The sequence below is a fragment of the Juglans regia genome, chromosome 10, assembly GCF_001411555.2.
Source record: "Juglans regia cultivar Chandler chromosome 10, Walnut 2.0, whole genome shotgun sequence".
Classification (NCBI taxonomy): Eukaryota; Viridiplantae; Streptophyta; class Magnoliopsida; order Fagales; family Juglandaceae; genus Juglans; species Juglans regia.
In genome coordinates, this window is record NC_049910.1 from 3,693,427 (window position 1) to 3,708,618 (window position 15,192).

At 34.7% G+C, this 15,192-nt stretch overlaps 3 protein-coding genes across 4 annotated transcripts; 2 read left to right on the plus strand and 1 right to left on the minus strand.

Annotated features, from left to right (window-relative positions):
* The first annotated feature begins 1,215 nt into the window (after positions 1 to 1,215).
* On the plus strand, positions 1,216 to 2,517 carry LOC108979406 (heavy metal-associated isoprenylated plant protein 21-like). Its single transcript, XM_018950085.2, has 3 exons — positions 1,216 to 1,311; positions 1,459 to 1,534; positions 2,216 to 2,517. Exons 1-3 carry the CDS (start codon positions 1,240 to 1,242, stop codon positions 2,515 to 2,517), a joined length of 450 nt encoding a protein of 149 aa, XP_018805630.1. The 5' UTR covers positions 1,216 to 1,239.
* Positions 2,518 to 10,550: 8,033 nt separating this feature from the next.
* On the plus strand, positions 10,551 to 12,183 carry LOC109020821 (heavy metal-associated isoprenylated plant protein 37-like). Its single transcript, XM_019003341.2, has 3 exons — positions 10,551 to 10,586; positions 10,723 to 10,798; positions 11,483 to 12,183. The coding sequence occupies exons 1-3, from the start codon at positions 10,551 to 10,553 to the stop codon at positions 12,181 to 12,183; spliced, it is 813 nt and encodes a 270-aa protein (XP_018858886.2).
* Positions 11,988 to 15,057, minus strand: LOC109020818. Of its 2 annotated transcripts, XM_035694733.1 has the most exons (4): positions 14,843 to 15,057; positions 14,605 to 14,681; positions 12,761 to 13,575; positions 11,988 to 12,070 (listed from the first exon to the last, which is right to left on the minus strand). In XM_035694733.1, exons 1-3 carry the CDS (start codon positions 14,929 to 14,931, stop codon positions 12,785 to 12,787), a joined length of 957 nt encoding a protein of 318 aa, XP_035550626.1. In that variant the 5' UTR covers positions 14,932 to 15,057; the 3' UTR covers positions 11,988 to 12,070; positions 12,761 to 12,784. The 2 variants fall into 2 exon arrangements, with proteins under 2 accessions (XP_035550626.1, XP_018858884.1); XM_019003339.2 differs by lacking the exon at positions 11,988 to 12,070 and having other exon boundaries at positions 12,679 to 13,575.
* Between the last annotated feature and the right edge of the window lie 135 nt (positions 15,058 to 15,192).

A 15,192-nucleotide genomic window follows, 5' to 3' on the forward strand; every position in this document is an offset into this window, starting at 1 on the left:
GTTCATACATGAATGAGAACGTTAAGAATATAATATAAATAATTAAATTTATATTTTCTATTAATTTAAACTGTTAAGATAAATGATGATTTCACAAGAGATATTACAGGATGATGGTGAAGTATGGGTAGTTCCAACAAATACTCTATTAATAGAGTTAGAGAAATGCTTTGGGTCCCGAATTCGGGATTCAAAAAGTGTCCTGAATGAGTTTTTTTTTTTTTTTTAGTGATTAAGAAAGTGTTTTTAAATGATGTTGTGAATTTTCATATTTTTTTAAAAATATTTATGATGATTAAAAAAATACATGAAAAAAAAAATGAAATGTACTTTTCGGAATATATATTCGGGACATATTTTCAATAAGTCATGTAGTGCTGCTCGTAGAGTTAGCACCGGCACAAAGATTAAAAGAAGTAAAAACTATTTTTGGGACCAATAAATTAACTCCCTCCCAGTCCCATATGCCATCCCATAATTTTTTGTCAAACTAAAGTGAGTACTAGTGATCTTTTGAATTGAGTTTTGATTCATACAACTCGATCAGCAGCGGATTGTACTGTCATTACTGGAGATCGTGACGAGTTGAGAAGCGCTGCACTTGACTGTTCCAGACTAGTCGATGAAGCTGCATGGGACTCATTTGATCTTCCTGATCATCGATCTCAATCCGTTGCTCGAGAAACAATAAGGCATAAAGGTTAATTACTAGCATGTAGTGAAGTATTTTGTAAATGACAATGAAATAATAATAAATAGTAATGAAATATTATGAAAATACGTGAGAACAAGTCATTTGAGTCGCGATTCTTGACTCGCTACTGTAATATCCAAAGTCCAGCACCAATATATCGTATCCTCACAGCTAGCAGTAGTATTATAGGTTGAAATGGGTAAATACGAATTAGTATTATGTGTTAGAACAACTGTTGTGGGCTTGATTATTTGACAGTAGTTATAAGTACAGAAACGCAATGAATTCAAATTAAAGTGGTGTTGCCTTTCATTATTTCTAGCCACATTGTTTATAGAACGATACCGGACCCATGCATTCATTTTGTAGACACGCTGTTCTGCACGATATCGTCTTTTTTAAATACAACAAGGCACTACTTCTTATCTTATATATATACTGTATAGTCTTCCCAGGGCATCACATATTTGCATACCGTCTCTCTCTCTTGACTCTCTCTCTCTCTCTCTCTCATTTGCTTTCTTCTCAAGCAAAAGAGAAAGAAAATGGGTGCTCTTGATTACCTCTCCAACTTTTGCACTGTCACCAGCACAAGGAGCAAGCGCAAACCAATGCAGGTACTGATCACTAGCACCATCCGATTAACCTTTTCATACTTGGATACTTAACTCTGGTTACAGTACTCCGTCAAATGAAGATAAGTCCATTTTCTTCTGTGGTCTTTTTTTAATCAAGTTGAAGATGATATATGTCTTCTTTTGCAGACCGTTGAAATTAAAGTCAAAATGGATTGTGATGGCTGTGAGAGGAGAGTTAAAAATGCTGTTACTTCCATGAAAGGTTTCTCTTGTTTCCTTCAATTCAGTTGCATATAATCAGATAAGCAGCACTGAAACTAGAGTACTTATAGTATCATATATATAAGAAAAGATCATAAACGCATGTTTTAGGCTGAGATCCACATACATATATACATAAAAGATGGAAACATGAATATCTGTCGTGACCCTTGAGCTAGAAATGCAATCATGATCATCTTCTTTCAACTTTTGAAACTTTTTTGTTGCTGTTCTTCTTTTGATCAGCCCGGACAGTTAAGTCTTTAAAAACCAAGGGCTTGGCTTCCATCCGTTATAAAATATTAAAAACTGCATTAAATATCCGTTTATGTATACCCGGCTTCTAAGATCATCATGCGTACGTTGCAAGTGAAAATCCAAGATTAGTAGATAAACAGTCACTGCATTATTCGACACGTTTTTATTTATACACTTCCACAACAAATTAAAAATGCAGTTCTTACAATCAAAATTACCACGTATATCTTGATCTTGGACTAAAGTTTTTGGATGTTTAAAGAATAGCTAGGTTGATTTCGTGGTGTTCTCTGCCTTTCTGATCTTTCTTATAATATATACATGATGATAGACCTGCAGGTTAATTTTCACAGGGACTAACCACTATTCATATATATATATATAGCTACTTAATTATAAATTCCTCTCCAATTTGCATTTTCAGGTGTAAAAACTGTGGAAGTGAACCGAAAGCAACACCGGGTAACAGTCAGTGGCTATGTGGAACCAAATAAGGTGTTAAAGAGAGTAAAGAGTACTGGCAAGAGAGCTGAATTTTGGCCCTACATTCCCCAACATCTAGTATACTATCCTTATGCATCTGGAGCCTATGACAAAAGGGCACCATCCGGCTACGTCAGAAACGTTGTGCAAGCTGCTTTACCGTCTTCGAATGCTGCGCCGCCTGAGGAGAACATTGTCTCATTATTCAGTGATGATAATGTGAATGCATGTTCCATCATGTAAATTAATTAGTGGTTCTAGCTTCTTGATCATCTAGGCATGCATGCAAGATCCACCTTTAGTACTTTTAGGTACTATTCTCTCGAGCTTAAGCAGCAGTACTGATTGATGATCAGACAAATTACGATCGATCGATCTAATCAAGTATGCATGTATGTAGCTATATATATATATAGTCATAATTTATGACTACATTAATTATGTGTTACTTAATCATGTGTTACTACATTAATTAGTTTGTCGAAGCAGAATATATTTTAAAGGGAAAAGAATATATAGTAAGAACATGATCATTTAATTAGAAATTAGATCTTCATCATCAAAGGGAACTGATCCTACCTTTAGATTCATTAATGGCGCCGCTCCCATCATGCGTGACAAATCCATTATTTTACAACGAAGTGGGGCTAGCTAGAATACAGGCCATGCGCATGGCTAGAGCCTATCCGGCCGAGCATGTTATAATTATAAGGTTATTATATGTCCGTTTTGATCATCTTATGATTCTCTTTGCCTACCACACTAGAGATAAAATATATACTTATAATTATATTACTCATGTTATTTCCAACCATGGCCGGATGGCATTCAGATAATGTAATATTAATTCATGATATGATTATACATATAGTGGAATTAATATATCTTAAAAGCAACATTCATTATTAAATCAGTTTAATATTAATTAGCTGGGACTAGTACTGATATATCCAGCTTTAATTTAGTTGGAATCTAGAACATATGCGGAGAGCGCTCTGAAGTACTTGCTTGATTAAGCAGATATATCATTAAAATTTAGAGATCAATACGATCCTGATCATCATATATATACCTTCACATGCAAGAAGGGACAGAAAATAATATAAATATATGGAATTAAACGGGAATTATTATGATCTACTATATATATATATAATTAATTAATGGTTAATTCCGGCCTCTAGCTCAATGTTTGAAGTACCATTTGTAGCTGACGATCTAGTACCGGATGTTAATTACGCTAATTATTCATATGTATTATGCAATATCGACCATCCAATAATTAATTTGTTGATCACCCGCAAGTTCAGGCGGCCGTGCTGATGATCATCATCTAGTATAACATATATATATATATAGAACCTCTGATCATGATATTTTGTCTGCCTAAAAGTACGAATGCTTATACTAATTAATAATCCTCATTTTCAAGTTTCAACAGCATATCCTTAAGTTTTGGCTTTAATGTCGATGGAATGACGTACGTGCGTAATACTCAATTTCAAACTGAATCTGGCTATGATCGATCATATGCCAACTTTAATGATCTTATCCCAAGATCGATGTTTTATATATATATATATATATATATGTATGTATGTATGTATAGCTCATCAACTGCGCGCTTAAAACGACAATTATAAGAAACATTAACTTTTTATGTGTCTAAAGTTTTTATACTATCGATGATCTTTGGCTGTACTCTTAATATATTACCAATCATACCAATTAAACGCCGCCAAGATGAAATATTTAAACAATAAAGTGAATCATGATCATCAATATCTTCGGCCAATCTTTGCCCCCATGTCTCCGCTATACAAGCATGAGTACTGCAAAATAATGGAGTAGACAGATTCATTAATTTATCCACTTAAGGCCAAAAAGAAGGAGAATGATTACCGGGAGCACCAACCTTTGGCTAATGGCTAATTATAAAAAAGCAATCTTCTACTAAATGAGTGGCCTTCTCTTTGGTGCTTTGGATTTCACTGGATCAAAAGATGAATCCACTACTAAAAATTTGAATTTTTAATTAGTTGTTTAAACGTTGAGATGAGTTGAGTTATGAATAGTAATATTTTGTGGATGTCATTAAAATAGGTTTAATATTTTTAAGTTGAGATGAGTTCAACTTTTTAGATTGAAATGTATGAAGTAGATTGAGATGAATTTAACTTTTTTAAGAGAAATTAAAAAAATAATGAATTTTATTAATGATTAGTTTGAAATGAGTTAAAGATGATCAAACCTTAGTGAGTATAAAAAAATCTTTGGGATTCTAAACTGATCATCTAATCCAGAAAGTTATATATTTTGATTTGTTTAATGTCACCGATTTAATGTTAGGGAATAATATATAATTGCTAGCTGAAAGCATTTTTGACAGATGATCTTATATATGCTTGGCTCGCAAGCATGATAACACCTGTCAAATGCTCGGCAGTCCGCACCGATCCGCTGCAGGAACTAGGGGTGGGCGGGGCCAGCCTTGCCCGTCCATACATGCATGGTAGGCGAGACTAAACAATAGCCCATCTTGAGCGGGGTCCCAGCATAGAAGCTATAGCGAGGAAGCGAGGCGGGATGACCCAATGAGGCCAGCCCTTACCCATAGCCCCACATTAAAAAAAAAATTTTTATTTATATATATTAAATAAATATATTGTATATAAATATACACAATTTATAAAAGACTTAAAATTATATTCAAGTCATTGGATTGCTTTGGCCTCCTAGGCCAATCTTTATATAGGAGGCCAAGGCAATACAATAGTCATCTTTAAGCAATGTGGGACTTAGTGCCAAATCAATCCAAAATCTAACTCTAATGAGTTTAAATTTTTTTTATATTTATAAATTTTAATTTATTATTTAAATTATATTATAATTTTGGTCTAAAAAAATATTTTTAGACCAAAAAATTTTTTTTTTTAATATAATGGCGGGGGGCGGGACGGATGGGGGTTTTTCCCCTGCCCCCCGGCACCCGGGCGGGGTGCGGGGGAAAAACCCCCATCACCCGCATGGTGCGGGGCGGAGGGGGGGCCCCCGCCCCGCACCATGCGGGTAGCACCCCTAGCAGGAACAGCTGCAGGGAGACCTGTTGATCATGTGCTTCTCCGAGGCATACGGCTCATGTAGTAATAGACGTCGTAAAATATCTGCACGCCTCTGTGCACGAAAGAAAGTTGCATGAAAGGGGTATGATATAGGTATGACATGCAACAAAGCATTTTTTCACGAAGAAAGAAGTACTTTTGCTCGTGAAACACTAGCAAGTTTTTCCAGTACTAGAGGCGGACTTATTAGGTAAATTAAGATGTTTTGCTGAATTTTCTTCTGGTGTACGTACTCAGGAATCATATATCAAAATGTTCCAACGGCTGACATGGGGTACTCTGCATCGTGATCGTTTTTTCCTCACACTAGACGAGCCTTTGCTGTTTCTAATATTGGAGGAATATTTGACTCAAGTAGTGAATTATAACAAAAATTCATACTTTCTTTAAAATGTTAAGACTTTCTAATGATAAGCGTATTGCATATTACTATATAACCATTGATGTCTTTGCAAGCTTAAGGGGCTCTTTAATTCACACACACACACACACACACATATATATATATATGCTGAGGTTATGGGTTTGTTGTATGGTTTGCAAAATGCTCGACAGATGGGGCTCAATTATCTTGAGATTGAAATGGACTCAAAAGTAATTATCGAGTGGATAGCAACTAGACGGTGTGGATTGTGGTATCTTGAGGATTTCTGGAAAGAGATTTTGAGTTATATTGATGATATTACTTTTATCTGTAGACATATTTTCAGAGAATGTAATGTTGTTGTTGATAGCCTGGCGAAGCGTGGTGCAATGGGGTGCAATAATACGTATTATTCAGTGCTTGACTTTCCAAGGGAGACTAGAGGTCTTTTAAGGCTTGATAAAAATAATTTGCCGTATCTGAGACGAAGATAGTGCTGATTCTTTTTGTGTTTAGTATTTGTAGTAGGAGGTTTTTGGTTTTTTTTTGGATTATGGCACAATGGATTATTGGTTGTTTACCACGGTATTCCTCCGCTACAAGTGAAGGCTTTATTAATAAAATTTAGAGAGGGATCACTTTTAAACATGTGGTTCTGACTCTTTAAATATATATATTCGTGTGTGTTTGGAGGTCATGTCGAAGTCTCTCCTATAAAGATAATGCTTTAGATATAATTTTCGAATCTCTAAAGCCTAACCTCCCCATGCTTTGGGCAAACGCACTTTTCCCCATTTTCCCAATAGGTGTCTCTTCCATATTTATCCGTCTTTCGGGCCACCAGATGGACAATGTCATAAAAAGTAAGCAGCTCTACCCCAAAAACCAATTCGAAAGAAGGCCTTTATTTTGAAGAAATCATTGCCCTTCCCTTTTATTTCCACTATTTTTTTTTTTTTTTTGTAAAGCAAAGAACTTTGGTAGATCATCCAGCTGATATGTACTCAATTTTGTAGAATTATGAAGAAAAAATAAAATTTGACAATATGGTAACACTCTTGTGAGGGTATTTGTCCCACAAGTTAGTGATAGATAAAGGGAATCGAGTGAGTTGATTTGTGCACCAATAACTCCTATTTATAGGTCATTATGCACCGGTTGGCAAATGACATAACCATCTGCATGCTCTTGCAGATCGACGTCAGAGCATGACAAATTTCTACGTACACACGTTTTTGTCATTACCTTATCTGACCGCACCATTTGCACTAAAAAAAAAAAAAAACTGAACGACATCAATTCTCCATGACTGGATCAATAATCCATATCCCGTGATTGGATTAATAATCCATATTCCTATCACAATTGACGACTTCAGCCAAATATATAATACATGTATCGACCTGCGCTGAATTTTCGTTAAGTACTTTCTCTAGAGACTATTACTGAGGTTTTCCTTAATTACATTATCAACGAATTTGTAAATTAAATCATATTTCACTAAAATTTTAGTGAATAACATCAAATTTTTGTTAAATACTTCATCTCCTGAGTCATTCCTTAATCATCTTACCAGCAACTTTACCATGATCAACCTTTTACTTAGTTAATCAATCTGCACTGAAATTTTATCAAGTACCCCTAAGGCCATTACTGAGATTTTTCTTAATCACTTTATCAGTGACTTTACAAATGACCAAAATTTTCATTTGGGTACCATTATAACTCTAATTTTCTAAGCATCCCTAGAATTTCCTGAGTTATTCATGTTGACCATGAGATTGCTTCACCTAAATTTCTCTTAATTTCATTATAGTCATATGTTCTCTGAATTTCTCCAGAGATAAGCCCTTGGTTATCGATCTGCTACCATCTTGATCGAGGAAATAAAATTAACCTTGACCTCACATCTTTCCACTATATCTAAAATATAGTGATAATGCGCATCAATGTATTTTCCCTTGGAACTTTGTGTTCCACTTTTTATCAATGAGATGACCGACTGATTATCACAAAACACATTGATTGGTTTTGTGGATGTACCCAAATTCAAGCTTTCAACAAAGCGTTTTATCCCCACCGCATTACTCATTGTAGTACTACAAACAATATATTTTACTTCCATAGTAGACTTAGCAACACAACATTATTTTTTACTTAACCAAAAAACTGTTGTTCCACCAAATAAAAATATATATCCAATTATAGATTTTTTATCATCTACATCACTTCCAAAATCAGCATTACTATAGTTGATTAATTCTAGATCACTATTCCCAAAGCCTAATTTCAAATTTTTGGTATCTTGTAAATATCTTAATATACGCTTCATTGCTTGCCAATCTTTTTTACTTGGATTTGATTGTAATATGCTTACCAATCCTACTGCATGACAAATATCTGGTCTGTGTACTTGTCATTGCATACATGAGGCTTCCCACAGCTTGAGCATAGAGAACTTTAAACATTTCGCTTATTTCCTCCTCATCTTTTGGGTACATACTTTTATTTAAAGTATGGCATTTGCAAACTAGCATACTTAAAGATTTACAAATTTCCATACCAAATCTTTTAAACAATTTTTCTAAATATTTTTTTGATCTAAATACAATAGATTTGAATTTCTATCTCTAGAAATTCATATACCAAGAATATAGGCGGCTTAACCCATGTCTTTCATCTTAAATTTAAATTTCAAGAATTCTTTTATTTCATGCATCATATCTAGACAATTACTTGCCAGTAATATATCATCAACATATAATGATAATAATGTTAATTTATTATCATTTTCTCATATGTATATACATGATCTAGTTGACTCATTTCATATCCCATTTTCAAAATGGTTTGTTGAAATTTCAAATATCATTGTCTTGAAGATTGCTTAAGTCCACACAGTGACTTTCTTAACTTGTAGATTTTCTCTTCATGTCCTTTAATTTGAAATTCTTTTAGTTGAATCATAAAGATGTCATTTTTTAATTTACCATTGAGAAAAACTATTTTTACATCTAACTAATGTAATTTCAAATTCATCACCTCATTTACAACTATTTTTAAATTTTCTTCTGAGAACTCATTTACAACTAATAACTTTTCTATCTTTTGGAAGATCTATTAACTCTCAAACATTATTATTGACACTTCCTTAACCATCATCTCTATGGAAACCATCACTATGAAGAGAGTGTCATTTCAAGGAATAAACCGTTTGGTGATCACACCATTTAGAATTACAAATTTAAGAGTCTGATAATATATAAAAGATATCTTTCACTTGTGGGGTGGACTATGCATTCCATACAAATCTAAGATCACTATAAGAAATTTTTTTGTTTTTTTTTTTTGACTATTTTTTATCAAAATAAATTTATTTTCGTTGCAACTAATCGTTATATCACAAATAATCTGTCATAATTATTCGTTTTTTTTTGTAGTGGATTCTGATTTGCTTCCTCCTTGTTTTGCATTTATAATTCACGTAGTACTTACGATTCGTTATAAAGATAATAACTATTTGAAGCCAGCTCGTTTGTAACGACGGATCACTACGGACATGAAGTACTACTTAAAATATACTTTTTTACAGTATTAATGCAGGAGAAGTACTCCTTCGATGATTCAGTTCTTGCATTATTTTGGCCTCCATGTTTTCACCATGCCTAACTTGGGATTAAAGGAAAACGAAAACGATCTATATACAATATTTTTTACAACACATATCATAATAATGTGTTAAATGAGAGGTAATTTTATAAAATATTTTATCAAAATAACATTACGTTACAAAAATATCTTTATTTTATAATATTATTATGAAATGTTTTGTAAAAATATATTGTATGTATCAATACGGATCAGGTGCAAGGTGGTATCAATTTTGGTAATTTGAAAGCAGAATATAGTAGGTTTGGTAGTTGGGGGGTGCAGGTGCAAATTAAACTCCTAATATTTTGAGGATGCAAAATACGTATATTTATATTCTTAATTTAAAGAAAAACTCTGTCAACTTAAAAGCTAGCGATGATATTGATTTAAAAATAAGTACACGAGCATCTTGTGAAATAAGTTAAGCTAAACGCTGGTGAAATTCAAGCATATTTATCCAAAAGTAATGTTATAAAGTAGTTGTAAAGTGTATAATTGTCGTTCAATCATTTAAAAAAAAATAAAATTTATTATTAAAAAGTATTTTTTTATCTTATATTTATTTAATTTTTTTAAAATAATTATACAATATTTACATAAGCTATCTAGTTTTGAACAAGAGATCTAGCAATTTAATATCCTCAAAACTATAAATATGGTCAATAGTTGCTCAAGCCTTTAAAGACCAAAAAGTGCAGCATATTGGACAAGTGCAGATGAATGTCTGTCGTGATAACTGACAAGAAAAGGAAGCAATCAAATGGGAATGAATTTCGCAAAGGGGCAGTAAGGCTCGGTTCCTGAACCTAAACCATGCGACCATCACGAGAAAATGGTGTACGGTATTTGGTTGGCAGAAAGAAATCTTCAGTGCATGACTAAATCCAGCAGACACATGGACTATGCCTGTCAAAAGAGTTAAGTCTCTGAGACTTTGAGCCTTGTCAAATCACAATTCACACCTTCCAAACTCTCTCTCTTTCTAGCAGAGATCTTGTGCGGGGGCCCTTCTCTGCCTTAGCTCTGCACACTTCCCAACTATTTTGATCTACCCAATACTCTTTCACAAGTAGATAAGAAGAAAATAGGCAAGAAACAGTTTCAGATATCTCCATTTTAAGCTACAAGCACAGTTGAAAATGTCGACAAATGAGTTTGAGTTCTTAAAGATTGAGGTCCTACCTCTTAGCCATTTTCTGTCATTTTTTCTCTAAAGCATCTTTTTATTTCATCTTTTTAGCTTTACTATTATTTCTCATTAACTTTTATTTCCCTTTTGTGTCGAGTTTGATTCGTTCTTTCCTTTCACAGAAATACATTCTGAAAGTGCATATGAATTGCCAAGGGTGCATGCAGAAAGTGAGGAAACTCCTCCGGAAAATTGAAGGTACTAAAACTTGAATATACACAAAGTTTCTTTACGTTATTAACAAACTCATTTTCTATTGGAGATTGCTTCATTTTTGTGGCATTATCACGTGTTTCTTACTGATTGAACTACATGAGAATGAGCAAAGAGCATTCAGGAAAAATATAAAATGGATAGACATACACTCAAACAAGCATATAATATACATATATATATATATATGTTCATGCGAGCATTCAGAAATCCTTACAAGCTGTAGACCGAATCAAAATATTAATTTTCACTATTGCATCTGTGGAGCTGATAATGATGATATTGATCTATCTTGGGCTGTGTCTTTTGGAGAGTCGATAATCTCTCCTTGCATGTGATGTTTGGACTATCTCCAAGTGAACAGGTGATGATGCTTTCACTCGGCTATTTATTCCTTTAATTCTTTTGATCTCTTTCTTCCTGGTTTTCAGTTTTTATTGTGTAAAAGTAATAATTGTGTTAGTCATCCTTTCTGAACACAAATAAATAAATAAACAAGTAACGAAAGGATAATAAATAAGTATATCTAGTTTGAATGTTTTGGGACTCTCTTAACTTTTCTTTTTGTTTTCCCTCCTTGCCTCTTTCTTGGTCTCCCTCTTCTGATTATTTTATTTTATCTTTTCTTGTTTAATTTGCTTATTTATTTACATTTGGTACTGGATTCAGGTGTTTATCAAGTAAGCATAGATGCAGAAGAGCAGAAAGTCACTGTAACAGGTAGTGCAGATTCAGCTACATTGATCAATAAGCTGGTCAGATCTGGTAAACATGCAGAGCTTTGGTTTCCAAGTTCCCAAAAGATACAAGCCAAATTAACCGATGAGGACAATAACCAGAACCAAACCCAATATCTGACTAATGGCCTAAATGCCTACAAAGATCTTCACCTCCTCCCCAACTTCTTAGGCAGAGAAGATGTTGAGTGGGCATCTGATTGGAATTTTAATCAGAGTAGGGGGACCGAGGCAGTGATAGATGGTGAATTCGATCAAAACTTGATAGCAGCAATGCAAAATGTACGTCTGGGTGAGGATGGAGTCACAATTGGCAATCATGACAAACTGGAAAACAACATGTCACCAGTAAGCAGCCTCGCAGGTTTTCATCACAATGGTGCTGGTTTTGTTGGCTTAGGAGGTCATGAATTTGGCCATGGGTATCAAGATATTTCTACAGGGATTAAGACTTACGTGTACGACCATCCATCGTCGATGATGATGACCAATGGGCAGGGGTACCCCGACATCTATCCACCTACAGCGATGATGAACATCAACTTACAAGACAGAAACACCATCGACAATAAGATGATAAATGACAATGTGTACATGAATCAACCCTGGATGGCAAATCATAATCTTCGATAGTTCCCATTTATCGCGACTCTTACCCCCACTTTTGTTCCAGTAGTCTCTATTAGTAACCTGAATTTATGATTGAGTACTTTACGAGCTCTATAACTCGTAGTAGTTGTCACCAGTGATACTGTTATCAGAATGTTTTCTACTGATCTTTTACATTTCTTGAGCGAAAACTATGGATTGTTATCTTTGGCATTAGATAGAATGAACCAACTTTATGCATAGTTCAAATCCATTACATTAGATGGAATGAATAAACTTTTGGCATAGTTAAAATCCGTAGGATTTTTTTGCAGATAGAATATGGTGTATAATCCAAATTCTTTTGAGATCAATGCCTTTTTTGCTCAACTTAGAAGGAAATTTGTTGAGCTCCATTTGATTGGTCTTTCGTAATGCAAGTTGTTACCGTATAACAATCACAAAACAGATATAACAAATTGTTTAGCCATTAAATGGAGGGAACAATTATCATTTTGAAGGCCAACTTCAACCAATCTTCTGAACTATAGTAATTCAATGAGTATTGATTTAAACGTTAGAAACACAATTCTAAGAGCAAGCAACAGTGCAACACACGTACTTGTAGAAAGGAAACAATTACAGCTTAACGCTTCTGTGCTTTCCTCCGTCTAGATTGTGTCTTCTGCCACTTCTTTCTTGAAACTAATTTATTCTTTGGCTTCAGCTTTAACTCAGGCGAGAACTTATAATTTGGATCCCTCATTCGTGCTTGAATGTCCTTGAAAAACTGCATATTCAATTTCTTCGGCCCTCCCTGTCTAAGCTCCACATACTCTGGTCCCGAAACAATATTTTCAAATGCTCCAATAAGAATGTCTATATCACTCATGACCTCCCACACATTGGTGTAACGCCCATCTGGCCCTTTCTTCAATTTTTTCAAGGCATTCTCAACTGCAATTTTCCTAGCTTGCTTTCCTGGAGACAACTCTTCCAGTCCATCTTCAGCTTTCAATACTTCAGAAAGTGTTCGATATTTAGGCATTTCTTCAAACTCAAACAATTTATCTATATACTTGTCACTACTTTCATTTGGGTGGGCTTCTGTGGGAATATCATTATCATCATCGCCCTCACTACCAGTCCAAAGCGTCTTCTCCTCATCACTCCCAGACCACACACTTCTTAATTCATCACTGTCATCAGCATCAATTAGGTCAGAGTGTTCTTTTGCCTGTTGTCTCACTCTCCGAATTTCCTCTTCAAGACGACTTTTGGGATCTTTTTCATCATCGTTTTCATCTTCACTTCCTGTCCATAGGCTAGTATCTTCTTCCATCTCTTTCTTCCAAGATTTTCTGAATTCCTCATCACCTGGTTTTCCATTGCCAAAAAGAGCATAATGTTTGCGCCCACGAGCATATGATCGCAATCCTGCAAAAGAACAATGGCAGAAAATACTAAATTAAATCCTTGTTTGAACTGTGAATCAGAATCAAAGAAAATGACAGAAATCCCTTCATGTAATTTGTTGCCAAGAACACTATACTGCATCTGTATTATTGGGCATGGTGCATCTACTTTATAGATAAGAATCATATCTTTAATCTTGGCTTCTCTCTCTACCAATCTTCAAATACCTGACCAGGACTGGCAATATATACTTTTCTGGATTAGAATCAAAGAATTAGTTGAGTTGTTCATAATAGCAACCTGGATATATGTTTACGAATTAGGTCCAACCATAAAAAAGATAAAATGAAGTTCCACCATTTATAAGCAATCAACATTTAACGGTGCATTACCTTTCAAAGACATGTCTTATCTACTGGCACTTAAAAGAACTTGAACTATTAGGCTCTTAACAAACTAAGAACTCAGAGGTCCAAAAGACAAAACTGGAGACCACTTCTCACAACCACTCAAACCAAGTTAGTTCATGATGTATATTTATTCCAAGACCTACTCTACTGGGCAGTTTAATCAGCCATTAGGCACGGTTTTTCAGGAAACCTTAAAACCTTAACAATGATAGACACTTAAATGATAACAGAAGCCAAAACCCACAGGGATGCACACAATGAGAGGTTGGTCCTAAAGCCTCGTGTATTTACACTGTTAAAAGTTACATTACAATTGTTGAACGGGCAACTTTAAAAACAACCAACAAAATGTTATCATATCAGGACTTTGTACAAATACACGAACTACGTGACATAGCATCACAAGCTTTCAGTAATGAGTTCACCAACGACCATAACCTCTTAACGAATCTTTTGCAAAACATTGTAACCCCAAGGTGTTGGCCAATAACAACGGTATTACTCCGCCAGGTTTATTAATAAATTGGAGTCTTCTTTATATATATATTGCACAACGACAACTATGAGAATCATAAAAAACGGTGACACCATAAAAGCAAGAAGCCACGAAATGAGAAAACTTTTAAATGCAAAAGCGAACCTTGAAAATTTGGGCAAAACCCAAAATTAATGTGATATGTTGAACCACTTCCAGCTGAATCATAGAGAGTCTTTAATCTGAAACAGAGAACGAAATGGGTTTTCTTAGATTTCATCCAGAAACCATGCTAACGAAGATTATAACCAGTATATACAATGGAGCTGAAAGGGGAAACAAATTCTACTTTAGCGCACGCGCGGGCAGACATATATAGGACAAAAGAGAAGAAAAATCTAACCTTGGAGAAGATGAATGTTGAAAATGGGGTTTTGAGACTTTGCAAAGAGATGGGAGAAGGGAAACGCGGGAACAGAGTCTGCGGGCCATCACTTGCAGAGCAGAGGATTGTTATACATTTTTAAGTGTTGACTTGTGATCATGGACTTTTGGACCGTTCGGCATAGAGGACTCGGAGTCGGAGCGAGGTTGTGCCGATTTCTTGAAGATTCGAGTCCGACCCACAAATATGTAATACCGATACGGTACAATGAGCTTCCCAAAAAATTTCTGATCATATTTTTTTTAATGAAATAATTTATGTTGATACCTTTTCGATCGGGTGGACATTGAAGGGGACCCGTGGATGTA

Excerpts from the sequence above, each read along its gene's own strand:
- LOC109020821 (XM_019003341.2), top strand. The coding sequence starts at position 10,551 with ATGTCGACAAATGAGTTTGAGTTCTTAAAGATTGAG. Across the intron at positions 10,587-10,722 it reads TTGAGTTCTTAAAGATTGAG|AAATACATTCTGAAAGTGCA; the intron begins GTCCTACCTCTT and ends TTCCTTTCACAG. Across the intron at positions 10,799-11,482 it reads ACTCCTCCGGAAAATTGAAG|GTGTTTATCAAGTAAGCATA; the intron begins GTACTAAAACTT and ends TACTGGATTCAG.
- LOC108979406 (XM_018950085.2), top strand. The coding sequence starts at position 1,240 with ATGGGTGCTCTTGATTACCTCTCCAACTTTTGCACTGTCACCAGCACA. Across the intron at positions 1,312-1,458 it reads GCAAGCGCAAACCAATGCAG|ACCGTTGAAATTAAAGTCAA; the intron begins GTACTGATCACT and ends CTTCTTTTGCAG. Across the intron at positions 1,535-2,215 it reads TGCTGTTACTTCCATGAAAG|GTGTAAAAACTGTGGAAGTG; the intron begins GTTTCTCTTGTT and ends TTGCATTTTCAG.
- LOC109020818 (XM_035694733.1), bottom strand. The coding sequence starts at position 14,931 with ATGGCCCGCAGACTCTGTTCCCGCGTTTCCCTTCTCCCATCTCTTTGC. Across the intron at positions 14,682-14,842 it reads CAACATTCATCTTCTCCAAG|ATTAAAGACTCTCTATGATT; the intron begins GTTAGATTTTTC and ends TCTCTGTTTCAG. Across the intron at positions 13,576-14,604 it reads GTTTTGCCCAAATTTTCAAG|GATTGCGATCATATGCTCGT; the intron begins GTTCGCTTTTGC and ends GTTCTTTTGCAG.